A 22103-nucleotide genomic window follows, 5' to 3' on the forward strand; every position below is an offset into this window, starting at 1 on the left:
TCTCTGAGGTGGCACCAAATCCTTCTCTACCTGGATGTGCCAAAGGGTGGCAAGACCTCAGCTGATGTCACCTCCTCCAGCTTCACTCCCACCCACCCACCATCAGCAGTCTTAGCTGGGAAGGAGGTGGCGGTGGTGATGGTGGTGCTCAGTTACGTCAGACTCTTTGCGACCCCTGTAGCCCACCAGGATCCTCCGTCCATGGGATTTCCCAGGCAAGAATCCGGGAGTGGGTTGCCATTTCCTCCTCCAGGGGATCTTCCCCACCCAGGGATGGAACCCTTGTCTCCTGCATTGGCAGGGAGATTCTTTACCACTGTGCCATCTGGGAAGCCCTGCTGGGAAGGAGGGGCTTATCCCAAATTGCCTCTGCCTCCCTCCTAGCAGTCACTCTGCCCTGAGTCCATTTCTCTCTCTCCACAGCGTCTCTCAAAAATCTGGGCAGCCATTTGATCCATTACTTCAAAGCCTGGATCATAGACCCTCAGCTTTGTGACCTAGTCCCTGCCCAGGGTTCAGATGGCTCAAGGGCTTCCAGTTTCCCTCAGTTCAGTTTACTCGCTCAGTCCTGTCCAACTCTTTGAGACCCCATGGACTGCAGCACACCAGGCTCCCCTGTCCATCACCAACTCCCATAGTTTACCCAAACTCATGTCCATCGAGTCCGTGATGCCACCCAACCATCTCATCCTCTGTGGTCCCCTTCTCCTCCCACCCCCAATCCCTCCCAGAATCAGGGTATTTTCAGGTCTCAACTTAAAAAGCCCAAGCCCCTTATCAGGTGAACAAAGCCGGGTCTGACCTGTAGGCCCCCAGGCTCATCTCTTCGTGTTTTCTTTCCTTTAGGCTACAGTGTCCCTTTTCCCTAGAAATGTGTTCTTTCTTCCCTACAGGCCATTGCATCATCTCATCTCTTGGCCCCCTCCCCCACCCCACCCGACCCGAACAGGGTTCTCCAGTCAGGGATAACCCCTGCTCATATTTTCCGTCTCACGTTAAACATTTCTGCAGGAAGCCTTCTCAGATGGAACCGTGTATCTGTGTCCCGGTATCCCAGAGGCCCGTGCTAGTATTTTCTTCCTGGCATTCGTGTATACATACACGCATCCACTCGCGGCCCAAGTAAGTGCTGGGCGCAGCTTTAGATGCTGCCGACACAAGGCAGGACAAGAAACGGTCCCGGGCCGCCTGCAGGTCACTTCCATTCTTGAAGGGGAAGATTAAAGCTTTAAAAAAGACAGAAACAAACAAACAAAACACACAATTTGTGTCCCAGGAAGAACAAGCAGACGCTAAATTCTGGGCATCCGACACTACAGGTGGGGACGAAGGGGCGCGGGAGCCCTGCGCGAGTCCTCCCTGCGCGCGCGCGCGCGCGCGCCCGGCAGGGGGCGCGGAGGGGGCGGAGCTGGAGACCGCGCGGCCCGGCCCGGCCCCGCCCCGCCACTAGCCCCGCCCCCGAGACCCCGCCCCCGCTCCGGCCCGGCCCCCGGCCCCGGCCCCGCCCCCGCCCGCTGTGCGCGCGCTGGCCGGGCAGCATGGCGGCGGCGGCGGGCGCCCCTCAGCCGGGTCCGCCGCAGCCGCCTCCGCCGCCGCCGCCCGAGGAGTCGTCGGACAGCGAGCCCGAGGCGGAGCCCGGCTCCCCGCAGAAGCTCATCCGCAAGGTGTCCACGTCGGGCCAGATCCGCCAGAAGGTGAGCCGGCGGCGGCGGCGGCCCGGGCGCGCGCCCCTCAACGCCGCGGCAGCCCCGTGAGGCCCGCAGCCCGGCCGGAGCGGCTGCCCAGGCCCAGCCCGGCCCCGGCCTAGGGTCCCGCCGGGCGCTGCTGCCCACACGGGGCGCGCTCCGTCGGGTAACGGGGCTGGGCGCCCGGGCTGAGCGCGTTCACCCCCACCCCGGGCGGGGCGGCGGCGGCGGGGACCCCGGGGCCGGGGGGCGCAGGTGGGCGCCGCGCGGGGGCCGGGCGGGCTGGGCGCTCGGCGGGGTGGGCCGCGAGCACCCGGAGGGCAGGCCTTACAGGCTGAGGGGGCGAGCGTACCAGAAACGGGGGCTCCAGGCTGCGCCCCGCCGGGGAGCGCAGCCCGACCCCGGCTTCTGCACGGAATTTCTGAGCACCGAGGGGGCTGGTTCCCGCTGGGAGCTCTGCGCTCACCTGTGTGATTCCCTCCCCTCCCCTCCCCCCCACCGCGAGAAACGCGGTTGGAACCGGGAGTGGATTCCGTCCCCTCCCCTCGCGCGGTTTTTCGTGCGGGAAGGGGCCAGGACTGCACGTCCTCTGACCGTCTCCCTCTCCCTCCCCGGGCGAGCTGGGGACCAGGGGCTTGTCCCTGGCTGCGCACCCCGCTTGGCACCTCGCTCTGCACGGAGAACTCCGGGCTCGGATTGTTAGCTGCAGAAAGACGCATTTCCTTTCCGCAGGAGTAAAGTTGCACCCTTTGTTTTCCCCTCGCGGTTTCCGTTGCCCACTGCTTGGTGGGGGGGGGGGGGGTTGCTACAACAGGTGAGCCCTGTTGTGTTAGCGCACGGCTTCCTCGGGCAGGTGGTTGGACAGGTGGCTGAGGGCAGGCGGGGTCCGTGGGCAGCCCCGGGCTGGCAGACTTGCTCATCCCGCTGCGGTGCGCTTTTCCTCCGCCGCCAGCGAGTTCAGCTGGTACTTTTACCGTGGGAGCCATTTCTGGCTTAATCATCTTTTCTCAGCCTCTGATACCTCTGGGTGTGTGTTATTGTGAAGTGCTCCAGTTATTCAGCACGTAGGTACTGAACACCTTCTTTGTTCTAGGTGTTAACAGTCGAAGTAATAATTATAGTGGTAGTCATTCCCCAGTGCTTACTGCGTGCCAGGCAACTTTTCTTGGGTTAACTTGACAGCAATTGACATGGGTTAACTCATTTAGCACCCATTGTGTTGGGTGTTATCTGTCATCCCCTTCTCTCTCTTTTTTTTTTTTTAAATTTTATTTTAAACTTTTTATTTTGTATTGGGGTATAGCCGATTAACAATGTCATGATAGTTACAGGGGAACAAGGAAGGGACTCAGCCATACATAGACATGTATCCATTCTTCCTCAAATTCCCCTTGCATCCAGGCTGCCCTGTAACGGGGAACAGAGTTCCCTGTGCTGTACAGTAGGTCCTTGTTGGTTATCCATTTTAAATAGAGCAGTGTGTGCAAGTCCATCCCAAACGCCTCGAACTGCCCCCCCCGCCCCGCCAACCGCAAGTTGGTTATCTAAGTGTCATGCCCTTCTTACACAATTGGAGGTGGAGAGGTTAAGTGACTTTCCCAGGGTGTCAGTGATAGGAACTGTGGGTCTGGATCTGAATTATGGTCAGGAACCCAAGATGGAAGGCAGTTTCTCCATTTGGGGGTTCCCAGGCTCTAGGAGATGGACACATGTCCGCACGACAGGATGATGTAGCAGTGCTGTGGGAGGACAGAGAATCCAACTACCCCGGAGGCAGGATCTCGAGGGAAAGAGTTCGTCAGGAATTAAGGCAAAGAAGGACTTTCCACGTAGTTGAATGGCTCCAGGTGGCTCAGTAATGAAGAATCCACCTGCCGGTGCAGGAGACACAGGTTCATTCCCTGGGTCGGGAAGATCCCCTGGAGAAGGAAATGGCAACCCACTCCAGTATTATTCTTGCCTGGGAAATCCCATGGACGGAGGAGCCTGGCGGGCTACAGTCCATGGGGTAACAAAGGTTCAGACACGGCTTGAGTGACTGAACAACAACATCTACAGGTTTAGGGACACCTGGGAATGGTCAAAGGTGAGTGCGTCAGATGGAGAGGAATGAAGAAGAGGCTGGAAAAGCAGATCAGGCTGGATTTTGAAACGATAGCCCTGGAGCTGGGTTTTTGGCCTTAGGCAAGAGGGAGCCACTGAGGGTCATTCAGAGCGTGAGAGGGATGGGTCACGTCTGCTTCTGGAAAGATCTCCCAAGTAGGGCCCTCAGTGGTACTGGTGGGAGTGGTTCCCTCCTGGTGCTTGGTCCTTGGGCGTGGCGTGTGCCCAGTATGGAGTGGATCATTTATGGCTTAGATTTATAGCTATAGATTTATATCTATAACCTATAGATTTATAGCTTAGTAAGATTTGAGCTCTCAGAGATTCCACTGTTTGTCCAGCATTCTGTGCTTCAGGAGGCTCCCCGCCCCCACCCGCCCCCTTAAAACAATAGCTGTTATACCAGCTGTTCTGGTTGAGGAGGAGTGATGGGTAGAGTGTTAAAAATACACCCCGAGGACTTGCGTTTCTGAATGCAGCCACATCTGCTGTACAAACAGCTTAAAGCTGAGTTTTCTTTTGTGTTGTTAGAGATTGATGGAATGTGAGGTTTGCTGTGTGTGCAGTGGCTCCCAACCTCCAGATCAGCCATTCAGAAAATTCCTCTGCTATACGTAGTGCACAGAGGAAATATCCAGAATGGTATGGGGTGTCATTCTAAATTCAGAAAAGGATCTACCCACTTTAAGGATGTGAAGCAGAGAGAGTTCATTCAGTGTAGGGGAGTGGTCATATAGGTGGTGAACAATTGAGAACACAAACAGTGGGCAGTGAGACAACCCTGCCATGAGGCAGCAAACGGGAAACCACTGCCACCCTGGAGCCAGAGGACCTGGGGAGGAGGCCGCGTTTCAGACCCGAGAAGCACCTACCTCTCGCCAGGGGGCTGGGACCACTGTGGGCCATCTGGTGGTGGCTGGAGACTCACCCCCGGTTCTGCACGGGAACCTAGCCCACGGGGATTCAGCCCCTCTGCAGTTTGGAATAGAGCAGAAGAGTGAGGAATGGAACCGAGGACAAGCTGGCCCAGGACCAGAGCTGTATGTGTGTCGTTTTTGCACTGAAATATTAGTCCTGTTGTAAGCTAGAGCTGTCTTAATGGAAAAAGAAAAGGCAGTATCTTACAACAGTTCCTCTCACATTTTCATGTGTAGATCGGTTCCCTGGGAATCTTGATAAAATGCAGTAGGTCTGGCAGTGGGGGTTGAGATTCTGCATTTATCACCTCTCAGGTGATGCTGCTGCTGGTTCATGGACCAGACTTTGAGGAATAAGACCTTAATGACATATGTGTTAAGTGTTAGTTTCTCAGTTATGTTCGATTCTTTGCGACCCCAAGGACAGTAGCCCTCTGTCTATGGAATTCTCCGGGCAAGAATACTGGAGTGGATTGCTATTCGTTTCTCCAGGGTACATTCCTGACCCAGGGATTGAACCCTGGTCTCCTGCATTGCAGGTGGATTCTTTACTGTTTGAGCTACAGGGAAGTCCCTTTACCGTTTGAAAAGTGAAGAAGTGAAGTGAAGTTGCTCAGTTGTGTCTGACTCTTTGCGACCCTGTGGACTGTAGCCTACCAGGCTCCTCCGTCCATGGGATTCTCCAGTGAAGAGTACTGGAGTGGGTTGCCATTTCCTTCTCCAAGGGAGCTTCTGACCCAGGGATCAAACCTGGGTCTCCTGTATTGCAGCTGCCTGCAATAACTGCTTTACCCTCTGAGCCAGCAGGGAGCTACCATTTGAGCTACGGTAAGTTGAGATTTGGGATGGTCATTTATTAGTTTACCGTTTCATGGATGTCTCACATTTTCATATGTCTTAACTGCCCCCAGCAAACACATTGCTTCTTTTCATTTCCTACCATAGTACACAGTATTTTCTAGGATTACATAGCTAGTGTGAAAAATAGAAAATGGAGCTCATACTCTGGTAAATTAATTTACTAACACATTGTCAGGTGTTCTGAAATTTGAGTAGGTAACTGTTCAGATAGGGCTTAATAGTTTTTTTTTTTTTTAAGTTAACATTTTTGGCTTTGTGCATTAAATATTCCTGATTTCAAATTGAAAAACAGTATTTCTTCCATTGTGAAATAAAGACTAGTAGAGATTAAGTAAAACATTCAAGTTGTAAAACACAACAGCTTCACTAAGATAAGATTCACATACCATACAGCTCACTCATTTAAAGTGTACAGTTCAGTGGTTTTTAGTATATTCACAGTTGTGTAATCATCACCACAGTTAATTTTAGAACATTTTCATTACCCCCAAAAGAAACCCATAACCATTAGCGTTCACTCCCCATTTCCTCCCAACTTTCTCAGCCTTAGGCGACTGCTAGTCTGCTTTCTATTTTGTAGATTTGCTGATTCTGGACATTTTGTATAAATGTAGTATGTGGTATGTACACTCTGTGTCTGGCTTCTTTCACTTAGTATAATGTGTTCAAAATTTATCCACGTTGTGGGCCGTGCCAGTACTTCTTCTTTTATTGCTGAATAATATACCATTGTATGGATATGCTGCATTTTCTTCACATTGATCAGTTGATGGACATTAGGGTTGTTTCTACTTTTTGGCTATTCTGGTTGCTGCTGCTGTGAACATTCACGGACATATTTCTGTGTGGACATATGTTTCTCTCTGGTTTTGTAGACCTAAGAGTTGATTTCCTGGGTCACGTGGTAGTTCTGTGCTTAGTCTTTGAGAAACTGCCAGACTGTTTTCCAAAGTGGCTGCACCATTTTCCATTTTTACCAGCAAGGTATGAGGGTTCCAGTTTCTCCACGTCCTTAATTGTTTTATCTTTTTATTATAGCTGTCCTAGTGGGTGTGACAGAAGGCGATGGCACCCCACTCCAGTACTCTCGCCTGGAAAATCCCAGGGACCGGGGAGCCTGGTGGGTTGCTGTCTATGGGGTCGCACAGAGTAGGACACGACTGAAGCGACTTAGCAGCAGCAGCAGCAGTGGGTGTGAAGTGGAGTGGAAGGGTTTTTAAAGCTAGTATGTAGCAGTATTTGAGTTTAAACTGTGGCGTCAAATGGAGTTGATTCACATCCTGCTTGCCTCCGTATGAGTCACGTGATCACAATCAAGTCTCTAAACCTCTTAAGACCTGGCTTCTTCATCTGTGAATGGGGAAATACTAGTTCTCGGGTCAGCAGTGGTGACAGTCAACCTCATGTGTGCGTTCCTGAGCCTCAATTTCCATATCTGCAAAGTAGCAATGATAATAATAGTTCTCAGGTCTGTGAAATAGAAATGATAACTCATAGAATCAAATGGAATAGTCTTTGTGCAATACTGATCCAGTATTGTGCCTGCATATTATGAGCATTCAGTAAATGGTTGCTATTATGATTATTTCTGTCTTTCTGATTGTCCACTTTTTATATCTTGATTAGTAGCTATTTCCCGGAATCCCTCCTCCGCCAGCTCAGGCTGACCTGGGTGCGTCTTCATCTCTCACACCCAGAATAGCAAATAAAAACGTATCTGGTGGACAATTAACAGTGAATATCTTTTTAAAAAATTGGTAACTTCCTGAATCCTAGTGGGCACACCACGGGCTAGGTGTTATTTTCCTGATTTCACAGATTTGGTTTAGCTCAGCCAGTAGCGGAGACTTTAACTTTGTTCAGTGTGCTGGGCACTTGGGGTGCCTTCCTGAACGGCAAAAAAACACTCCTAGAGCTAATAGTCTGAAGACAGACTTTAGTAGGATAACCGCACAGTGACTGTAGGGCTCTTTAGGTGATGAGTGGACTCTAAATCAAACGTCTGCTCACTCTGTAAAAGAAAGAGGAGGAAGATTTGGACCCAAAGGCGCATACAGGGAAATGGCCATGGGAAAACAGCTCACGATTTTGAGCTGTGCTTTCACAAATTAGGGACCAGGTGGGGTCGTTAGAAGAGGTTGTGTTAATAGATGTAATCCCTCCTGGATCCTTGGAGGGAGTATGGCCCTGCTGATACCTTGCCTCCGGACGTCCAGCCTCCTGCCCTGGGTTTAAGCCTCCCAGTCTGGGGCCTTGGTTATGGGGCAGCCCCCGGAGACTGACAGAGGGCATATACCAACTCTGAAGGGCACGCCGGGGAGGTGGGGGGGCAGAGCTCTGGGAGGCAGTCAGACATGTCTCGGGAGCTGAGGAATTAGGCTCTATCAGGAGGCGGCAGTGGCGGGTGAACTCTCTTCACTTGGTCTGGAATCCCGAAAAGCCGCTTCCTAGGAGTAAGGAGGGTTAGAATTAGGACTTCCAGGGGGCTGCAGCCCTGATGCACATCATGTCGGGTCAGAGCGCTGCTGTCTTCAGCAGAAGAAGCTGCAGTCCTTCTTAGGGCGGCGACGCCCAGGCCTCCAGTTATTTTCACAAGCCGTCTGTAAATTCACTGCTCCGTGTTCAGTGAAGAACAGACACACGGTGGGTAAGGCCGCATGAATTAAAACCTACAGAAACAGCAGGCTATAGAGACAGATGAACAGGGACTCTAGACATCACAGATTTAAAAATAACTGTGCTTACTATGTTTAAGGAGATAAAGGCCAGATTGAGAATTTTGGCAGAGAACTGGAAACTAAGAAGGAACCAAATGAAAATTCTAAAACTGGAAAATGTAACAATCGGAGTTAAATTCTCAAAGGAAGGGTGGAATAGACATGGCTGAAGGAGGAATTTAGTGGCCCAGAAGACAGCTCAAAAGAAAATACCCACTAGAAATCCTGGAGACATTAAAAAAAAAAAAGGAGAAATTAGCAGATAGGGCAGGAGTCAGAGATAACAGTGAAAAGGTCTTTTATGAGAAAATTGGGGAGAAACAACAGTTGTAAAGATAATGCCTGAGAACTTCCTGAAACTATTAAAAGACACCACCCACAGATTCACTAGCCCTGTGAACACAAAGAAAACCACACCTATCACTTCATAATAAAACTGCTGGTTACTGATGAAGAAGAGACTTGAAAGCAACTAGAGACAGATTATCCTCAGAAGAGCAGCAGTTAGGTTGACAGCTGTGTTCTTAACAGAAACCATGGAAGCAGGAGAAATTTAAGTGCTGAAAGAAACTTACTGCTAACCTGAATTCTTACTCAGTCAAAAGATCCTTCAGAAAATAAAGCCAAAGTGAAGACATCTTCAAATAAACAGAGTCAGTTTTTTTGTGCGCAGACCGATAATGAAAGAAATGTCAAGTGGGATTTTTGTTTGTGTCTGGCCAAAGGAAGATGGTCCTTGGTGAAAGGTTAGTGTTTCAGCAAGGAATGAAGAGCTACAAAAAGGGCCCAGTGTGGGAAACACTGAATGATCACCTGTTAAAATTAATAATATCTTTGGGTTTAAAATATATGTAGAATTAAAATACATAGCAGTGGCATGCAAGTCAGAAAGAAGGTACGTGGGATAAAACTGTTGAAAGTTTTCCTTGAATTTTCAGGAAAAAGAAAAAAGAGCCAATTAATATTAGACAAGTCAGGAATACATATTGTAATCTGTGCAGCAGTCACGAAATTGCGAAGGGTGATGTGCTATTTAAGCAGAAAGGCAAGAAAAATTGAATAAAAGAAATTCCAAATCTGAAAGAAGGCAGAAAAGGAGACAAAGGGAAAGGAAAGGATTGGGAATCTGGAGTTTGCAGGTGCAACGTACTGGGGATAAACAGCAAGGTCCTGTTGTATAGCACAGGGATATGCCATGGTAAACCACGATGAAAGAGAATATTTATAACAGAATCACTTTGCTGTATAGCAGAGTAACACAACACTATAAATCAACTATAATTCAATAATAATTTTTTTTTTTAAAGCGGGGGAGAAAAGGGAACGTTGAATGAGTGGAACAGGGTGAAAGCAGACAGTGAACGGGTAGGCTTAAATCCCTGTGTATCAGTGATCATGTGATGTAAGTGAGCTTGATTGTTTCAGTTGAAAGTCAAGATTGTCGCAGGTAAGAAAGCAAAAGCAGACCAGGTTATTTAGAAGAAACATATTTAAAACAAAAGGATATAAAAAGATTGAGAGTCAAAGGATGGGACAAAAAATACCGTGCACACACCAACCAAAAGAAAGTTGCCACAGTGTTTTAATGTCAGACAAAATAGTCTTTGAAGGAAGAATTTATTATTAGAGATAAAGATGTAATACTGATAAAAGATGAAAGATTTATTTCATATAATTTAAAATCTGTATATATCTATAGTGTAATTTAAAAATTTTTAGAAGAAAAATTAATACTGGCTTATGGACATAAAACAAATCTATGATCCTAGTGGTTTTTTTTTTTTTTTTTTTTTAATTCAGCTGTGTCACATCTTGGCTGTGGTACGTGGGATCTTGCGTTGCGGCCCATGGACTCTCTGGTTGTGGCGCACTGGCTTAGCTGCTCTGTGGCACGTGGGAGCTTAGTTCCCGGGCCAGGGATCAAACCTGAGTCCCCTGTACTGCAAGGCAGACTCTTAACCACTGGGCCACCAGGGAAGTCCCCATAGTGGAATATTTTAAACAGACCTGTTTCAGATGGTTATGGTAAGCAGACAAAAATTTGTAAAAATACAGAAAAATTGGGCAACCAATTACTAAACTTGACTTACTGGACGTATAGAGAACACTACCGAACAGTTAATTGCAGAATCGAAATTCTTTTAAAAACCCAAGACGTATTGGTCAGAGTCTACTATGTTCTAGCCACAGGCAGTTCTCAACAACTTTAAAAAGGACTGAAATTATATAGACTGTGGCATTCTCTAACAATAGTGGAATTAAGCTAGAAATCAATAAAAAGAAAACCCCGTGTATCTGGAAATTTAGAAATTTGTTTCTAAATAACATTATGAGTCAAAGCTAGAAAATATCTTTAGCTGAAAGGTAGCAAAAATATATCAATGTAACTAATGGGATACAGCTGAAGTCAGGTTTAGAGCGAGGTTTATAGCTTTAAATGTACTTGTTACCAGAGGAAGACTGCTGAAAATCCAGGAGCCAGGCTGTGTGTCGGGTGGTTAGAAGAGAAGTAGCAACATGTTAGACTCAAAAGGAAGGCAGAAATGAAGAGCAGAATCCAAGGAAATGAAAAGCATTCACTGGAAAGGATCAACAAAGGCAAAAGTTGATTCTTTGGTAGGAAAAAAAATGTGATGAAATTGATGAACCCCAGCAGGATTAATCAAGGAAAAATACAGAAGGCAAATAAGCAATGTTAGGAATGAAAAAGGGACGTCACCAAAAATCTTACAGATATTAAAAAGAGTAGGCAGGTATTATAAACAACTTTATGCAAGTAAATTTGAAAATTTACTTGTATGGCTTCCCGCCATCTTTGGCCTGGCTTGTTCTAACCAGTCCTGGTGGGCTCTTGTTTTTTTCCCTTCTGGTGGTTTCCTGTAAGTCAGGGATAACACTTCTCAGCTATGTTCCCTCAAGGGAAGGGGAGGATTACAGCCTGAGGCTAATACCTGTGGTAGCAAATGCAGGAAAAACATCTTGATAAACACTCAACATTCATTCCTACTCAAATTGGAAAGGGGAGAGAGAGATGTCAGCAAGCTTTCCCTAAAGGGCCACATAGAAAGTATTTAAGGCTTTGTGGCCATATACCCTTTCTGTGGCAGATACTCAGCTCTGCATTGTAGAGTAAAAGCAGCTAGAGGTGACATGGGCATGGCTGTGTTCTTTACAAAAATAGGTGCTGGGCTGGATTTGATCGTGGGCAACCTTGGAACCCCTGGGTCGGGGAAGATCCTGAATTTATTTATTTACACCTGAATTTATGCTGATAGGAGATTCCCTGGTGGCTCAGATGGTAAAGCGTCTGCCTGCAATGTGGGAGACCCGGGTTCAATCCCTGGGTCGGGAAGATCCCCTGGGAGAAGGAAATGGCAACCCACTCCAGTACTCACGCCTGGAAAATTCCATGGATGGAGAAGCCTGGTGGGCTATAGTCCGCAGAGTCGCAGAGTTGGACACAACTTTACTTTCACTTTATGCTTATAAAGACCAGATAAGTTAGACCTAAGACCTTTCAGTCTTATTGTCCAACTTCCCAGGACCAAGTGGGACTGGAGATTTTGAGTTATAAAAACTCGTTTTAACAAGGAGATTTGGGGAGATTCTGGGTTGGGGAATGCATTAATATGCCGGGAGGGTGGTACACCCAGAGAAGGCGTGGATATGCCCCCTTCCCACCCCTAATACCTTGCCCTGTATATATCTTCCATATGGTGTCTCTTCCAGGGGTTAGGAAGGATCTTGGGAAGGGAATGCTCATATACTGTTGGTGGGAATATTAAGTTGGTAGCACTACTTTAGAAGATAGTTTAGCAGTATCTTTTAAAGTTGACTTTAAAAGTTGGGCTTCCCTCATAGTTCAGTTGGTAAAGAATGCGCCTGCAATGCAGGAGATCCTGGTTCGATTCCTGGGTCAGGAAGATCCGCTGGAGAAGGGATAGGCTACCCTCTCCAGTGTTCTTGGGCTTCCCTTGTGGCTCAGCTGGTAAAGAATCTGCCTGCAATGCCGGAGACCTGGGTTTGATCCCTGGGTTGGGAAGATCCCCTGGAGAAGGGAATGGCCACCCAGTCTAGTATTCTGGCCTGGAGAATTCTGTGGACTGTATAGCCCATGGGGTCTCAAAGAGTGAAACACAACTTTCACTTCACTCACTTTTAAAGTTGAAGACATGCATACCCTGTGTTTCAGCAGTTCTACTTCTGGATATGTATCTAATAGCTTATGTAAGCACTTGTACTCCAAGAGGCATGTGCAAGAATATTCCTGGTGTATCATTTATACTGGTTTCCCTGGTGGCTTAGACGGTAAGGACTCTGCCTGCAATGCAGGAGACCGAGGTTCCATCCCTGGGTCAGGAAGATGCCCTGGAGAAGGGAATGGCAGCCCACTCCAGCATTCCTGCCTGGAGAATCCAATGGACAGAGGAGCCTGGCGGGATGCAGTCCATGGGGTCGCAAAGAGTCAGACACAACTGAAGTGACTTAGCACACAGCACTCACGCACATTATTTGTGCCAACTCAAACGTGGAAGCCACCCAAGTGGCTGTCAGCGGTAGAACTGGTGAATGACAGTGTGTCCTTCCCAGCAGTGCTGTCCATCAGTGAAAGTGTACTGCTGCTACCTGCTGATTTAAGGATTAATCACAGCATTAATACTGTCTGGCCAAAAAAGCCAGACGTCAAGTAGTGCATTCTGTATGATTCCATTTACATCTGGTTCAGAACAGATAGGATAGATAGGTGTTTAGGCTGCCCATTTAGCTGCTTCCCAGAGAAGTCTGGGCAGGGGTGGGGCGGGAAGAGGTGGGTGGTGACTGCATGGTCCTTGAGAGAAGGGGGCGTCCCCAGGGCCGATAGTGCTGTTTCTTGACTTAGGTGGTGGTTAGTTGGGTTCTCAGTTTGTGATAATGTATATATTTTTGGATTTTATTTTTGCTATTTTTAATGAAAAATATTTTTAATAGTTTTTTTTTTTTTTTTTGGTGGTGCCACATGTGGAATCTTAGTTCCCTGACCAGGGATTGAACTCTTGCTCCCTGCATTGGAAGTGCAGAGTCTTAACCACTGGACCCCCAGGGAAGTCCCCAAATTATTTTTGAATTGAAGTATAGTTGATCTACAATATTGTATTAGTTTCTGGTGTATGACCTGGTGATTCAATGTTTTTATAGATTGTACTCCATTAAACAGTTTCCCTGATGGCTCAGTTGGTAAAGAATCCACCTGCAATGCAGGAGACCCTGGTTTGATTCCTCGGTTGGGAAGATCCCCTGGAGAAGGGATAGGCTACCCATTCCAGTATTCTTGGGCTTCCTTGGTGGCTCAGCTGGTAAAGAATCCGGCTGCAATGCGGGAGACTTGAGTTCGATCCCTGGGTTGGGAAGATCCCCTGGAGAAGGGAAAGGCTACCCACTCCAGTATTCTGGCCTGGAGAACTCCACGGACTGTGTATATATGTATAGTCCATGGGGTCACAAAGAGTCAGACACTACTGAGTGACTTTCACATACTCCATTTAAAATTATTATGGAATATTGACTGTATTCTCTGTGCTGTACTGAAAAATACTAAAAAAAAAAAAAAAAGATAAAGAATGAGGAGGAGGTAGTTGGCCAGAGAGATGTGCAGAGGCCCTGTAGCCAGCAGGAGCTTGGGGAAGTCAAGAGGCTGATAGAAAGCTGGCGTGGGTTGCGGAGCCCTGATTGTGCTGTGGGATTGGGAGCTGGGTAGGAGACCACGCGGGGAGCTCTGGGATACTGGGACGCTGTTGCTGTGAGATCTTGGGAAGGGGTGAGGCGTCTGACCCTGTGGCTCAGGCTGTGTTGCGCCCGGCTCCATGGCCTGACCCCTGTGGTGCGAGATGATGGTTGCTTGGGCCGGGGATGGGGTAGTGGTGATGAGAGAACTGGCTGGCTGTGACAGGGACGCCTCGCTGATGGCTCGGTGGGCTCTGGGGAGGAGGAGGCTTGTGGTGCACATGCCTGCCCAGGAGCTGTGGGTGAGGACCAGCTCTGGGGACTCGGCCCCACTGAGCCCTGCCGCGGTGGCATCCGGGACCCTGCTGTTCTCCTCTGTGCCAGTTTCGCAGACTCGGGACACAGAGCAGCTCGGTGGTGTGCCATGAAGCTGCCTGGGTCCCCTCGCTTCCGGATTGCGCCTCTTCTGCCGAGCTCCCTCCAGCCCTCCAGCAGCCATGCGGAAAGGAGGCCTGAGCCGGAGGAGAACGGGGGTAGAGGAGGGGGCTCGGCGGGTCTGGGGGTGAGTGGAGGAGGAGGGCCCGGCGTGGGAGAACGGGGGGCGAGCTGGGCGGGGGGCAAGGAGGAAAGTCAGTCAGTGCTTTCAGCACCTGCAGGGCCACCAGCACCAGCTTTATGGTCACTTTGGTAATTTCCTTCTGAACTCTTTGTCTGGATACGTTTAATTTACTTGAAACTATATGTAAATATTCACTTAATGTTATGAGCATTTACCCATGCTATTAAAATCTCTTTTCTCTTATCCTGTGTAATGGTTGTACCCTATATTCTGTGAAGAATACCTTTCTTTGTAAAGAAAGCTCTTTAATTTTTTGATTGGGAAAAATTAAAAAGAATAGCAATACAGCATATACTTAATATACTTAGTATCAAGATTCAGTAATTGGTAACACTGCCAAATATGCTTTTATCTGTATGTATTAAATATAAATAAATGATTTACTAAACCATTTGTAGGCATCCTGGCAGTGTATCCCTAAATAGCTCTGTGTGTATCTTCTAAAAATGACATTTCATTTCCTGTGTGGTCCATTATTACACCTCAGTTCAGTTCAGTCAGTTCAGTTGCTCAGTTGTGTCCGACTCTTTGCGACCCCATGGACTGCAGCATGCGAGGCCTCCCTGTCCATCACCATCTCCCGGAGTTTACTCAAACACATGTCCATTGAGTCAGTGACGCCATCCAACCATCTCATCCTCTGTCGTCCCCTTCTCCCACCTTCCATCTTTCCCAGCATCAGGGTCTTTTCAGATGAGTCAGCTCTTCACATCAGGTGGCCAAAGTATTGGAGTTTCAGCTTCAGCATCAGTCCTTCCAATGAATATTCAGGACTGATCTCTTTTAGGATGGAATGGTTGGATCTCCTTACAGTCCAAGGGACTCTTCAAGAGTCTTCTCCAACACCACAGTTTAAAAGCATCAATTCTTCGGTGCTCAGCTTTCTTCACAGTCTAACTCTCACATCCATACCTGACTACTGGAAAAACCATAGCTTTGACTAGGTGGGCGTTTGTTGGCAAAGTAATGTCTCTGCTTTTTAATATGCTGTCTAGATTGGTCACCAGGGAAGGCAATGGCAACCCACTCCAGTACTCTTGCCTGGAAAATCCCATGGACGGAGGAGCCTGGTAGGCTGAAGTCCATGGGGTCGCTAGGAGTCGGGCACGACTGAGCGACTTCACTTTCACTTTTCACTTTCATGCATTGGAGAAGGAAATGGCAACCACTCCAGTGTTCTTGCCTGGAGAATCCCAGAGACAGAGGAGCCTGGTGGGCTGTGGTCTGTGGGGTCCCACAGAGTCAGACACGACTGAAGTGACTTAGCAGCTAGATTGGTCGTAAGTTTTCTTCCAAGGAGCAAACATCTTTTAATTTTATGGCTGCAGTCACCATCTGCAGTGATTTTGGAGCCCCCAAAAATAAAATCTGTCATTGATTATTACACCTAATCTCTTACTAATAAGGACTCCTAAAAATAAGGACATTTTCCTATATACCGTTATTTCACCTAAGATATTAATTGTAGTCTTCTAATATCTATATCTTTTTTAGATTTCCCCAGTTGAGCCAAAAATGTCTTTTATAGCCTCCCTTTTGGGAACCAGGTGCCAGTCAAAATTCGTGCACTGCATTTGGTAGCTGTATCTCTTTATTCTCTTAATCTAGAACAGCTGCCTTCAGCAGCCCCTCCGCGCCCCTCCCCTCCACAACACTGACTTTTGGAAGAGACAAGGCAGTTGTCTTGTAAAGTCTGTTTCTGGGTTTGTATGATTGTTTCCTCATGGGTTTTTTTTGCGTCGTTCTTTTATGCTCTGTATTTGCTGTAAGACTCAGTTTGAAGACTCAGTCTTATTCGGGTTGGCATTTTGGACAGATAACCCAGGTGTGGGATGCTCCGCGTCCTGGCTGGCGGGTGGTCTCTGCTGTGTCTCTGGTTTCTGTGGAGATGCTGGATGTGTCTACTGGCAATGTGAATTTCCTTCTTTGTGGTTAGGAGGTACTTGTGAGGTGATTCCTGGACACTGCAAATAATCCTTTTATCCAAAACCTTTTTGCCAAATGATTTTCAGCATTTATGCATAATAACCTGCCTGGATCAATTTTATTAAGAGAGTTTGAAAAATGGACCTGCCACCATCCTTCAGCTTTCTGTGGTCTCTTCCACAGTTATCTGTTGGTTATTCTGTAAATTCTTCCCGCTTTGGCTGGGGGGGAACTGCAGTTCTGCCTGCCAAAGCAGGGTAATTGCTGGATTCTCTCTGTGCAATGACTAATTTTCAAAGTAAGGATTTGGTAGGATAGTCATCCCTAGTGGAGGCAAATGAGTTTTTTCCCCTTTCTCTCTCTCTCTGCTGGGAGAGGGGGAGTTGCCACTGTGGATTCATGACTTTTTATTTATAATCAGTTGTATAAGTCCCCATTTCCCCAGGAGAGCTCCTTCCAGCTGGCCCTTTGGTGTCTGAGCGCTTGCTTGCTGTGTCAGGACCTGTCTTTGGATCATCAGGCTGGAGCCCCTCCAGAGGTGGGGTTGCAGGCAGAGGGGACGGCCTGTGTGATGCTGTGCTTCCGCCTGTGTCTAGGACAGGCATTCCCCGGTGACTTCAGCGTGTCAGACTGGCAGCTCTTTGCTTTCTGTTTTGGGCAGTATTAATAAATGAGAGGGGAAGCTTTGTCTTCTCTACCTCTGATGATTGCATCTCCATTTACTTGGTGTTCCTTCTGGGTGTTCTTACTCTCTGTAGCTAAGAGAATCTGTCCCTTCACCACTCTGCCCATGAGGATTTCTCCTCTCCACTGAGCCCACAGCCTTCTGTGGGCATCTCAGTCTCAGTTCTGCCCTGTGCCCCCTCAGGACACAGGGTGCCTTCTGCAGCATGCATTTCCCCTGTAGCCCCTTCTGTGTGAATTTTAATTCCGCTATGGTGTGATTGTGTTTGCTCCCTGTCCTGGTCATGGCCTGTATCTTAGCTGGTTATCTTTTCATTTCATCCTGTTCTTCTTGGTGCTCCCTGTTCTTTAAAATTTTTAAAAAATTTTCAGTAGAGGCCTTGTCTTCCTGTAATCTTTTTACAGGAAGCATGTATTTTCTAAAATGGTCCTCTGTTTTCTGTGATAATTAATTTCAGATTTATGTATGTGCTGTATGGTATATCTTCAAACTCCCACCTCCATTTTTTTGGTTTTTGTTTTGGTTTTGATGTAATGATCGTTTTTGTTTTTGTTTTGTTTTGGTTTTGACATAATGATCTTGACTGTTGTTTGCTGGTCTTCAGGTTGGAACTGCTGTTAGCCGAGTGCTTGGCCCTGGGAGAAACGTGAGTCCCATTGAGACTGGCCCCGGGTCCGTGACATCCCCCCACCCCCTTGGTCTGAGCGGGGACGTTTTGGCTCGCCTGCCGTCACCCTCATCAGGCTGGCTCTGCTCTTCCGTGTCTGAAGGTGAAGGGCCCTTGGCTGTGACGGTTTTCCTGAGCCTGGCTCCCTGGCTCCACCATGGCGAGGTGCACCTCAGCCTCCAGGATGGACAGTGCTTTTGTTTGTCCTGGGGGCAAGATGGGAAAGGGTCCCTCTCCTTATCTTTCTTTCTTTTTAAAAAAATTTATTGTTTGGAATGTATAATTCATTGGCGTTAAGTTCAGTTCTAAGACTTTCTTATCCCCCACTTTGAAACCCCGTCCCCATTAAGAAGTCACTCCCCTTCCTCCTCAGCCTCTGGCACCCGCCAACCAGCTCCCCATCTCTGTAGGTGTGCCTGTTCTGGATGTCTCTTATAACAGAATCATAGCATATGTGTGTGGCCTTTTGTGTCTGGCACCTTTCCCTCAGCATGTTTCAAGGCTCCCCCATGTTTTAGCTCGTGTGAGTACTTCATTCCTCTTTATGTCCGAGTAATATTCGTTGTTATGAAACGATATCCCATTTGTTTTATCTGTTTGTCTATTGATGTCTATTTGAGTTGTTGGCTATTGCGAGGAGAGCTGCTCTGAATGATTCTTTTGAATGTCTGCAGTTCTTCTGGGTGTAGACCTAGGGAGTGGAATTGCTGGCTAGTTCTGTGTTTATCTCACTTAGGAACCTCCAAACTTTTTCACCATGGCTGCAGCATTTTACATTTCTAACAGCAGTGTTTGAGAGTTCCAGTTTCTCCACGTTTGTCTATACTTGTTATTTTCTGCCCTTCCTTCCTCTCTCTTTCTTAAAAAATTTGTTTTTGATACGGCCATCCTGACGGGTGTGGAGTGGTGTCTCTCGGTTTTGACTTGCATTTCCTTAGTTATTGATGATGCTAAGCAGCTTTTTATGTGCCTGTTTGCTGTTTGCATATCTTATTTGGAGAAATGTCTATTCCAGTCCTTTGCCCATTTAAAAATTGGGTTGTCTTTTTGTTGTTGAGTTGTAAGAATTCTTTATATATTTTGGATAATAGATTCTTATCAGTTACATGATTTGCAAATATTTTCTCTCTTGCTGTGGATTGTCTTTTCACTCTTTTTATTTTTTAAATTTTTGTTGAAGTCACACAGAGTTGGACACGACTGAAGCAACTTAGCAGCAGCAGCATAGTTGATTTACAATGTGGTGTTAGTTTCTGGTATACAGCAGTCATTCATACATATATATATGTGTGTGTTGTATATTTATGCTGCGCTTAGCTGCTTAGTCATGTCCAACTCTTTGCGACCCCATGGACTGTAGCCCATTAGGCGCCTCTGTCCATGGGCATTCTCCAGGCAGGAGTATTGGATGGGTTGCCATGCCCTCCTCCAGGGATCTTCCCACCCAGGGATCGAACCCAACTCTCCCACATTGCAGACGGATTCTTTACTGTCTAAGCCACCAGGGAAACCCAAGAATACTGGAGTTATATATATGTGTATACACACACACACTTTTTCAGATTCTTTTCCATTATAGGTTATTACAAGCTATTAAATATAGTTCCTTGTGCTGTGCAGTAGGTCCTTGTTTATTTTATATATAGTAGTGTGTATCTGTTAATCCCAAGATCCAAATTTACCCTTCTCCTCTTCCCCTTTGGTGACCATAAGTCTATTTTCTGTGTCTGAGAGTCTGTTTCTGTTTTGTAAATAAGTTCATTTGTATCATTTTTTTAGATTCCACATACAAGTGATATTGATCTTTCTTTCTGATTTACTTCACTTAGTATGATAATCTCTAGACCCACCCCTGTTGCTGCAAATGATGTTATTTCATTCCTTTTTATGGCTGAGTAATACTCCATTGTGTGTGTGTCTGTGTGTGTGTCCATTCCTCTGTTGATGGACACTTGGCTGCTTCCATGTCCTGGCTGTTGTAAACATGCTGCTGTGAACACTGGGGCGCATGCATCTTTCTGAGCTGTTGTTTCCTCTGGTTATATGCAGGAGTGGGATTGCTGGATCACAGGGTAACTTTTCAATCTTTTCCCTAAAAGGAAAGAGGAGCACTGTGGAAGGAGCACTTCCATACTGTGCTCCACAGTGGCTGTACCAATTTGCATTCCCACCAACAGTGTAGGAGGATTCCCTTTTCTTCACACCCTCTCCAGCATTATTGACTTTTTGATGATGGCCATTCTGATTGGGATGAGATGGTACTTCATTTTAGCTTTGTTTGCGTTTCTTTAATATAACAATGATTTTTTTTTTTTTCCTTGACCACACTACATCACTTGTGGGATCTTAGTTCCCTGACCAGAGATTGAACCTGGGCTCTTGGCAGTGAAAATGTGGAGTCCTTTCTGATATTTCATTGTTAGTGTAAAGAAATGCAATAGATTTCTGTGTATTAATCATGTATCCTGCTGCCTGGCTAAATTCATGTATCAGTTCTAATAGGTTTTGTGTGAACTCTTTTGGATTTTCTATATGTATTATCATGTCATCTGTGAGTGATGACAGTTTCACCTCTTCCCCTTCCAATGTAGACACTTTTTATTTTTTTTTCTTCTCTGATTGCTGTGGTTAGGACTTCCACAGCTGTGTTCAGTGTAAGTGGTAAGAGTGTGCATCCTTGTCTTATTCCACATTTTAGTGGGAAGACTTCAAGTTTTTCACCATTGAGTATTATGTTGGCAGTGGGTTTACTGTAAATGGCTTTTTTAATGTTGAGTTATATTCCCTCTGTATCTATGTTCGTGAGAGTTTTTTTTTTTTTAAACATATTGGATGTTGAAATTTATCAAATGCTTTTCTGCCTATTGAGACAATCATGTGGTTTTTATCTTCCCTTTGTTGGTGTTGGTACAGTCACATTGATTGACATGTGTATATTGAAACATCCTTGTGAACCTGAGATGAATCCAACTTGATCATGATGTAGGATCCTTTTTATGTGTTGTTGGATTCAGTTGCTACTATTTTATTTAGAATTTTGTCTTTTCATTCTTGATGGTGTCCTTTTATGCATAAAAGTTTAATTTTGATGAAGTCTAGTTTATTTTTTCTTATTTTACTGGTGCTTCTGGTATCATATTTAAGAAACCATTGCCAAATCCAAGGTCAAGAAGATTTATGTTCAAGTTTTCTTCTGTAAGTTTTCTAGTTTTAGCTCTTACGTTTAGTCTTTGATCCATTTTGAGTTAATTTTTGCATGGGGTGTGAGGTAGGGTCCACCTTCATTCTTTTGCCTGTGAGTATCCAATTATCCTAGCACCACTGGTTGAAGAGGGCTTCTTTTTTTTCACCTGGATTCTGCTTCTCAAGCTCTATATCTTGTAATACTTAAAACCAGCTAGTGCACTTTTGCAGACTGGTTGTTTATCTTGGCCATTTTGGACTGGTTTCAGTAGTAATTGTTTTCTTTTTTAAGAAATTTTAAATTTATCTTTAATTTTTAAAATTTTGGCTGCGCTTCGTCTTTGTTGCAGCACATGGGCTTTTCCTGTTGCAGAACACGGGCTCTGGAACGCACGGGCTCAGTAGTTCCTGTGGGCTCAGTGGTTACCTAGTGTGTGGGCTCCCCTGCATTGGAAGGCGGATTCTTAAGCACTGGACCACCAGGGAAGTCCCAAAGTGATTCTTAATAGAATTATTGTTACGGATGAGTATAATACATTTACACGGGAAGTATCTGCGCCTCAGAGTTTTTACTGCCGTGAAACTCTTCTGCATTTCACAGTTGAGAGTGAATTCAGTTCCTTCTATGGTTTGGAAAACTTTGAAATAAATGCCTAATTAAATCCAATCCTGTTTTATAGCTTCTGTGTTTGAAGCTGAGTGAGAAGGAAGTCTGGGAAATAGCTCTTTATCTCGCTTCTCTCTCTGGTGGCTCAGAGTTTTCATGTACTGTATGAAGTCCGACATTTGTCAAGACTGAGGTGTGAGTCTATAAATATAATTGCCTAAGTGTTTTTTTTTAACAGTGTGCTAGTCATATGTTCTGTGTCTTTTTGTATTTAACCAGTATGTGTATGAGCCGGGATCTCGCCGTTTATAGAAGCCTGTAGCTGCTTTGCCCTCTGGCGCACTCTTGGGTATAAGCGATTCGGTGACATGTGTGAGAAACCCCAAGGAACTGCATACTCTTGCCCTGGTAATTCCACTGGTGGGACCCTGCC

General features: G+C 46.5%; 1 protein-coding gene across 2 annotated transcripts in view; it reads left to right on the forward strand.

The window, feature by feature from the left end:
• Positions 1-1508: 1508 nt before the first annotated feature.
• The window catches only part of DGKD (diacylglycerol kinase delta), a 109154-nt gene continuing 88559 nt past the window's right edge, over positions 1509-22103 (forward strand). For both annotated transcript variants that reach the window (XM_061412664.1, XM_061412665.1), the window contains exon 1: positions 1509-1694. In XM_061412664.1, coding sequence (XP_061268648.1) covers positions 1539-1694 — 156 coding nt within the window. In that variant the 5' untranslated portion in view covers positions 1509-1538. The remainder of the gene's footprint in view (positions 1695-22103) is intronic.

This window comes from Bos javanicus, chromosome 3, assembly GCF_032452875.1.
Source record: "Bos javanicus breed banteng chromosome 3, ARS-OSU_banteng_1.0, whole genome shotgun sequence".
In the NCBI taxonomy this organism is placed as follows: Eukaryota; Metazoa; Chordata; class Mammalia; order Artiodactyla; family Bovidae; genus Bos; species Bos javanicus.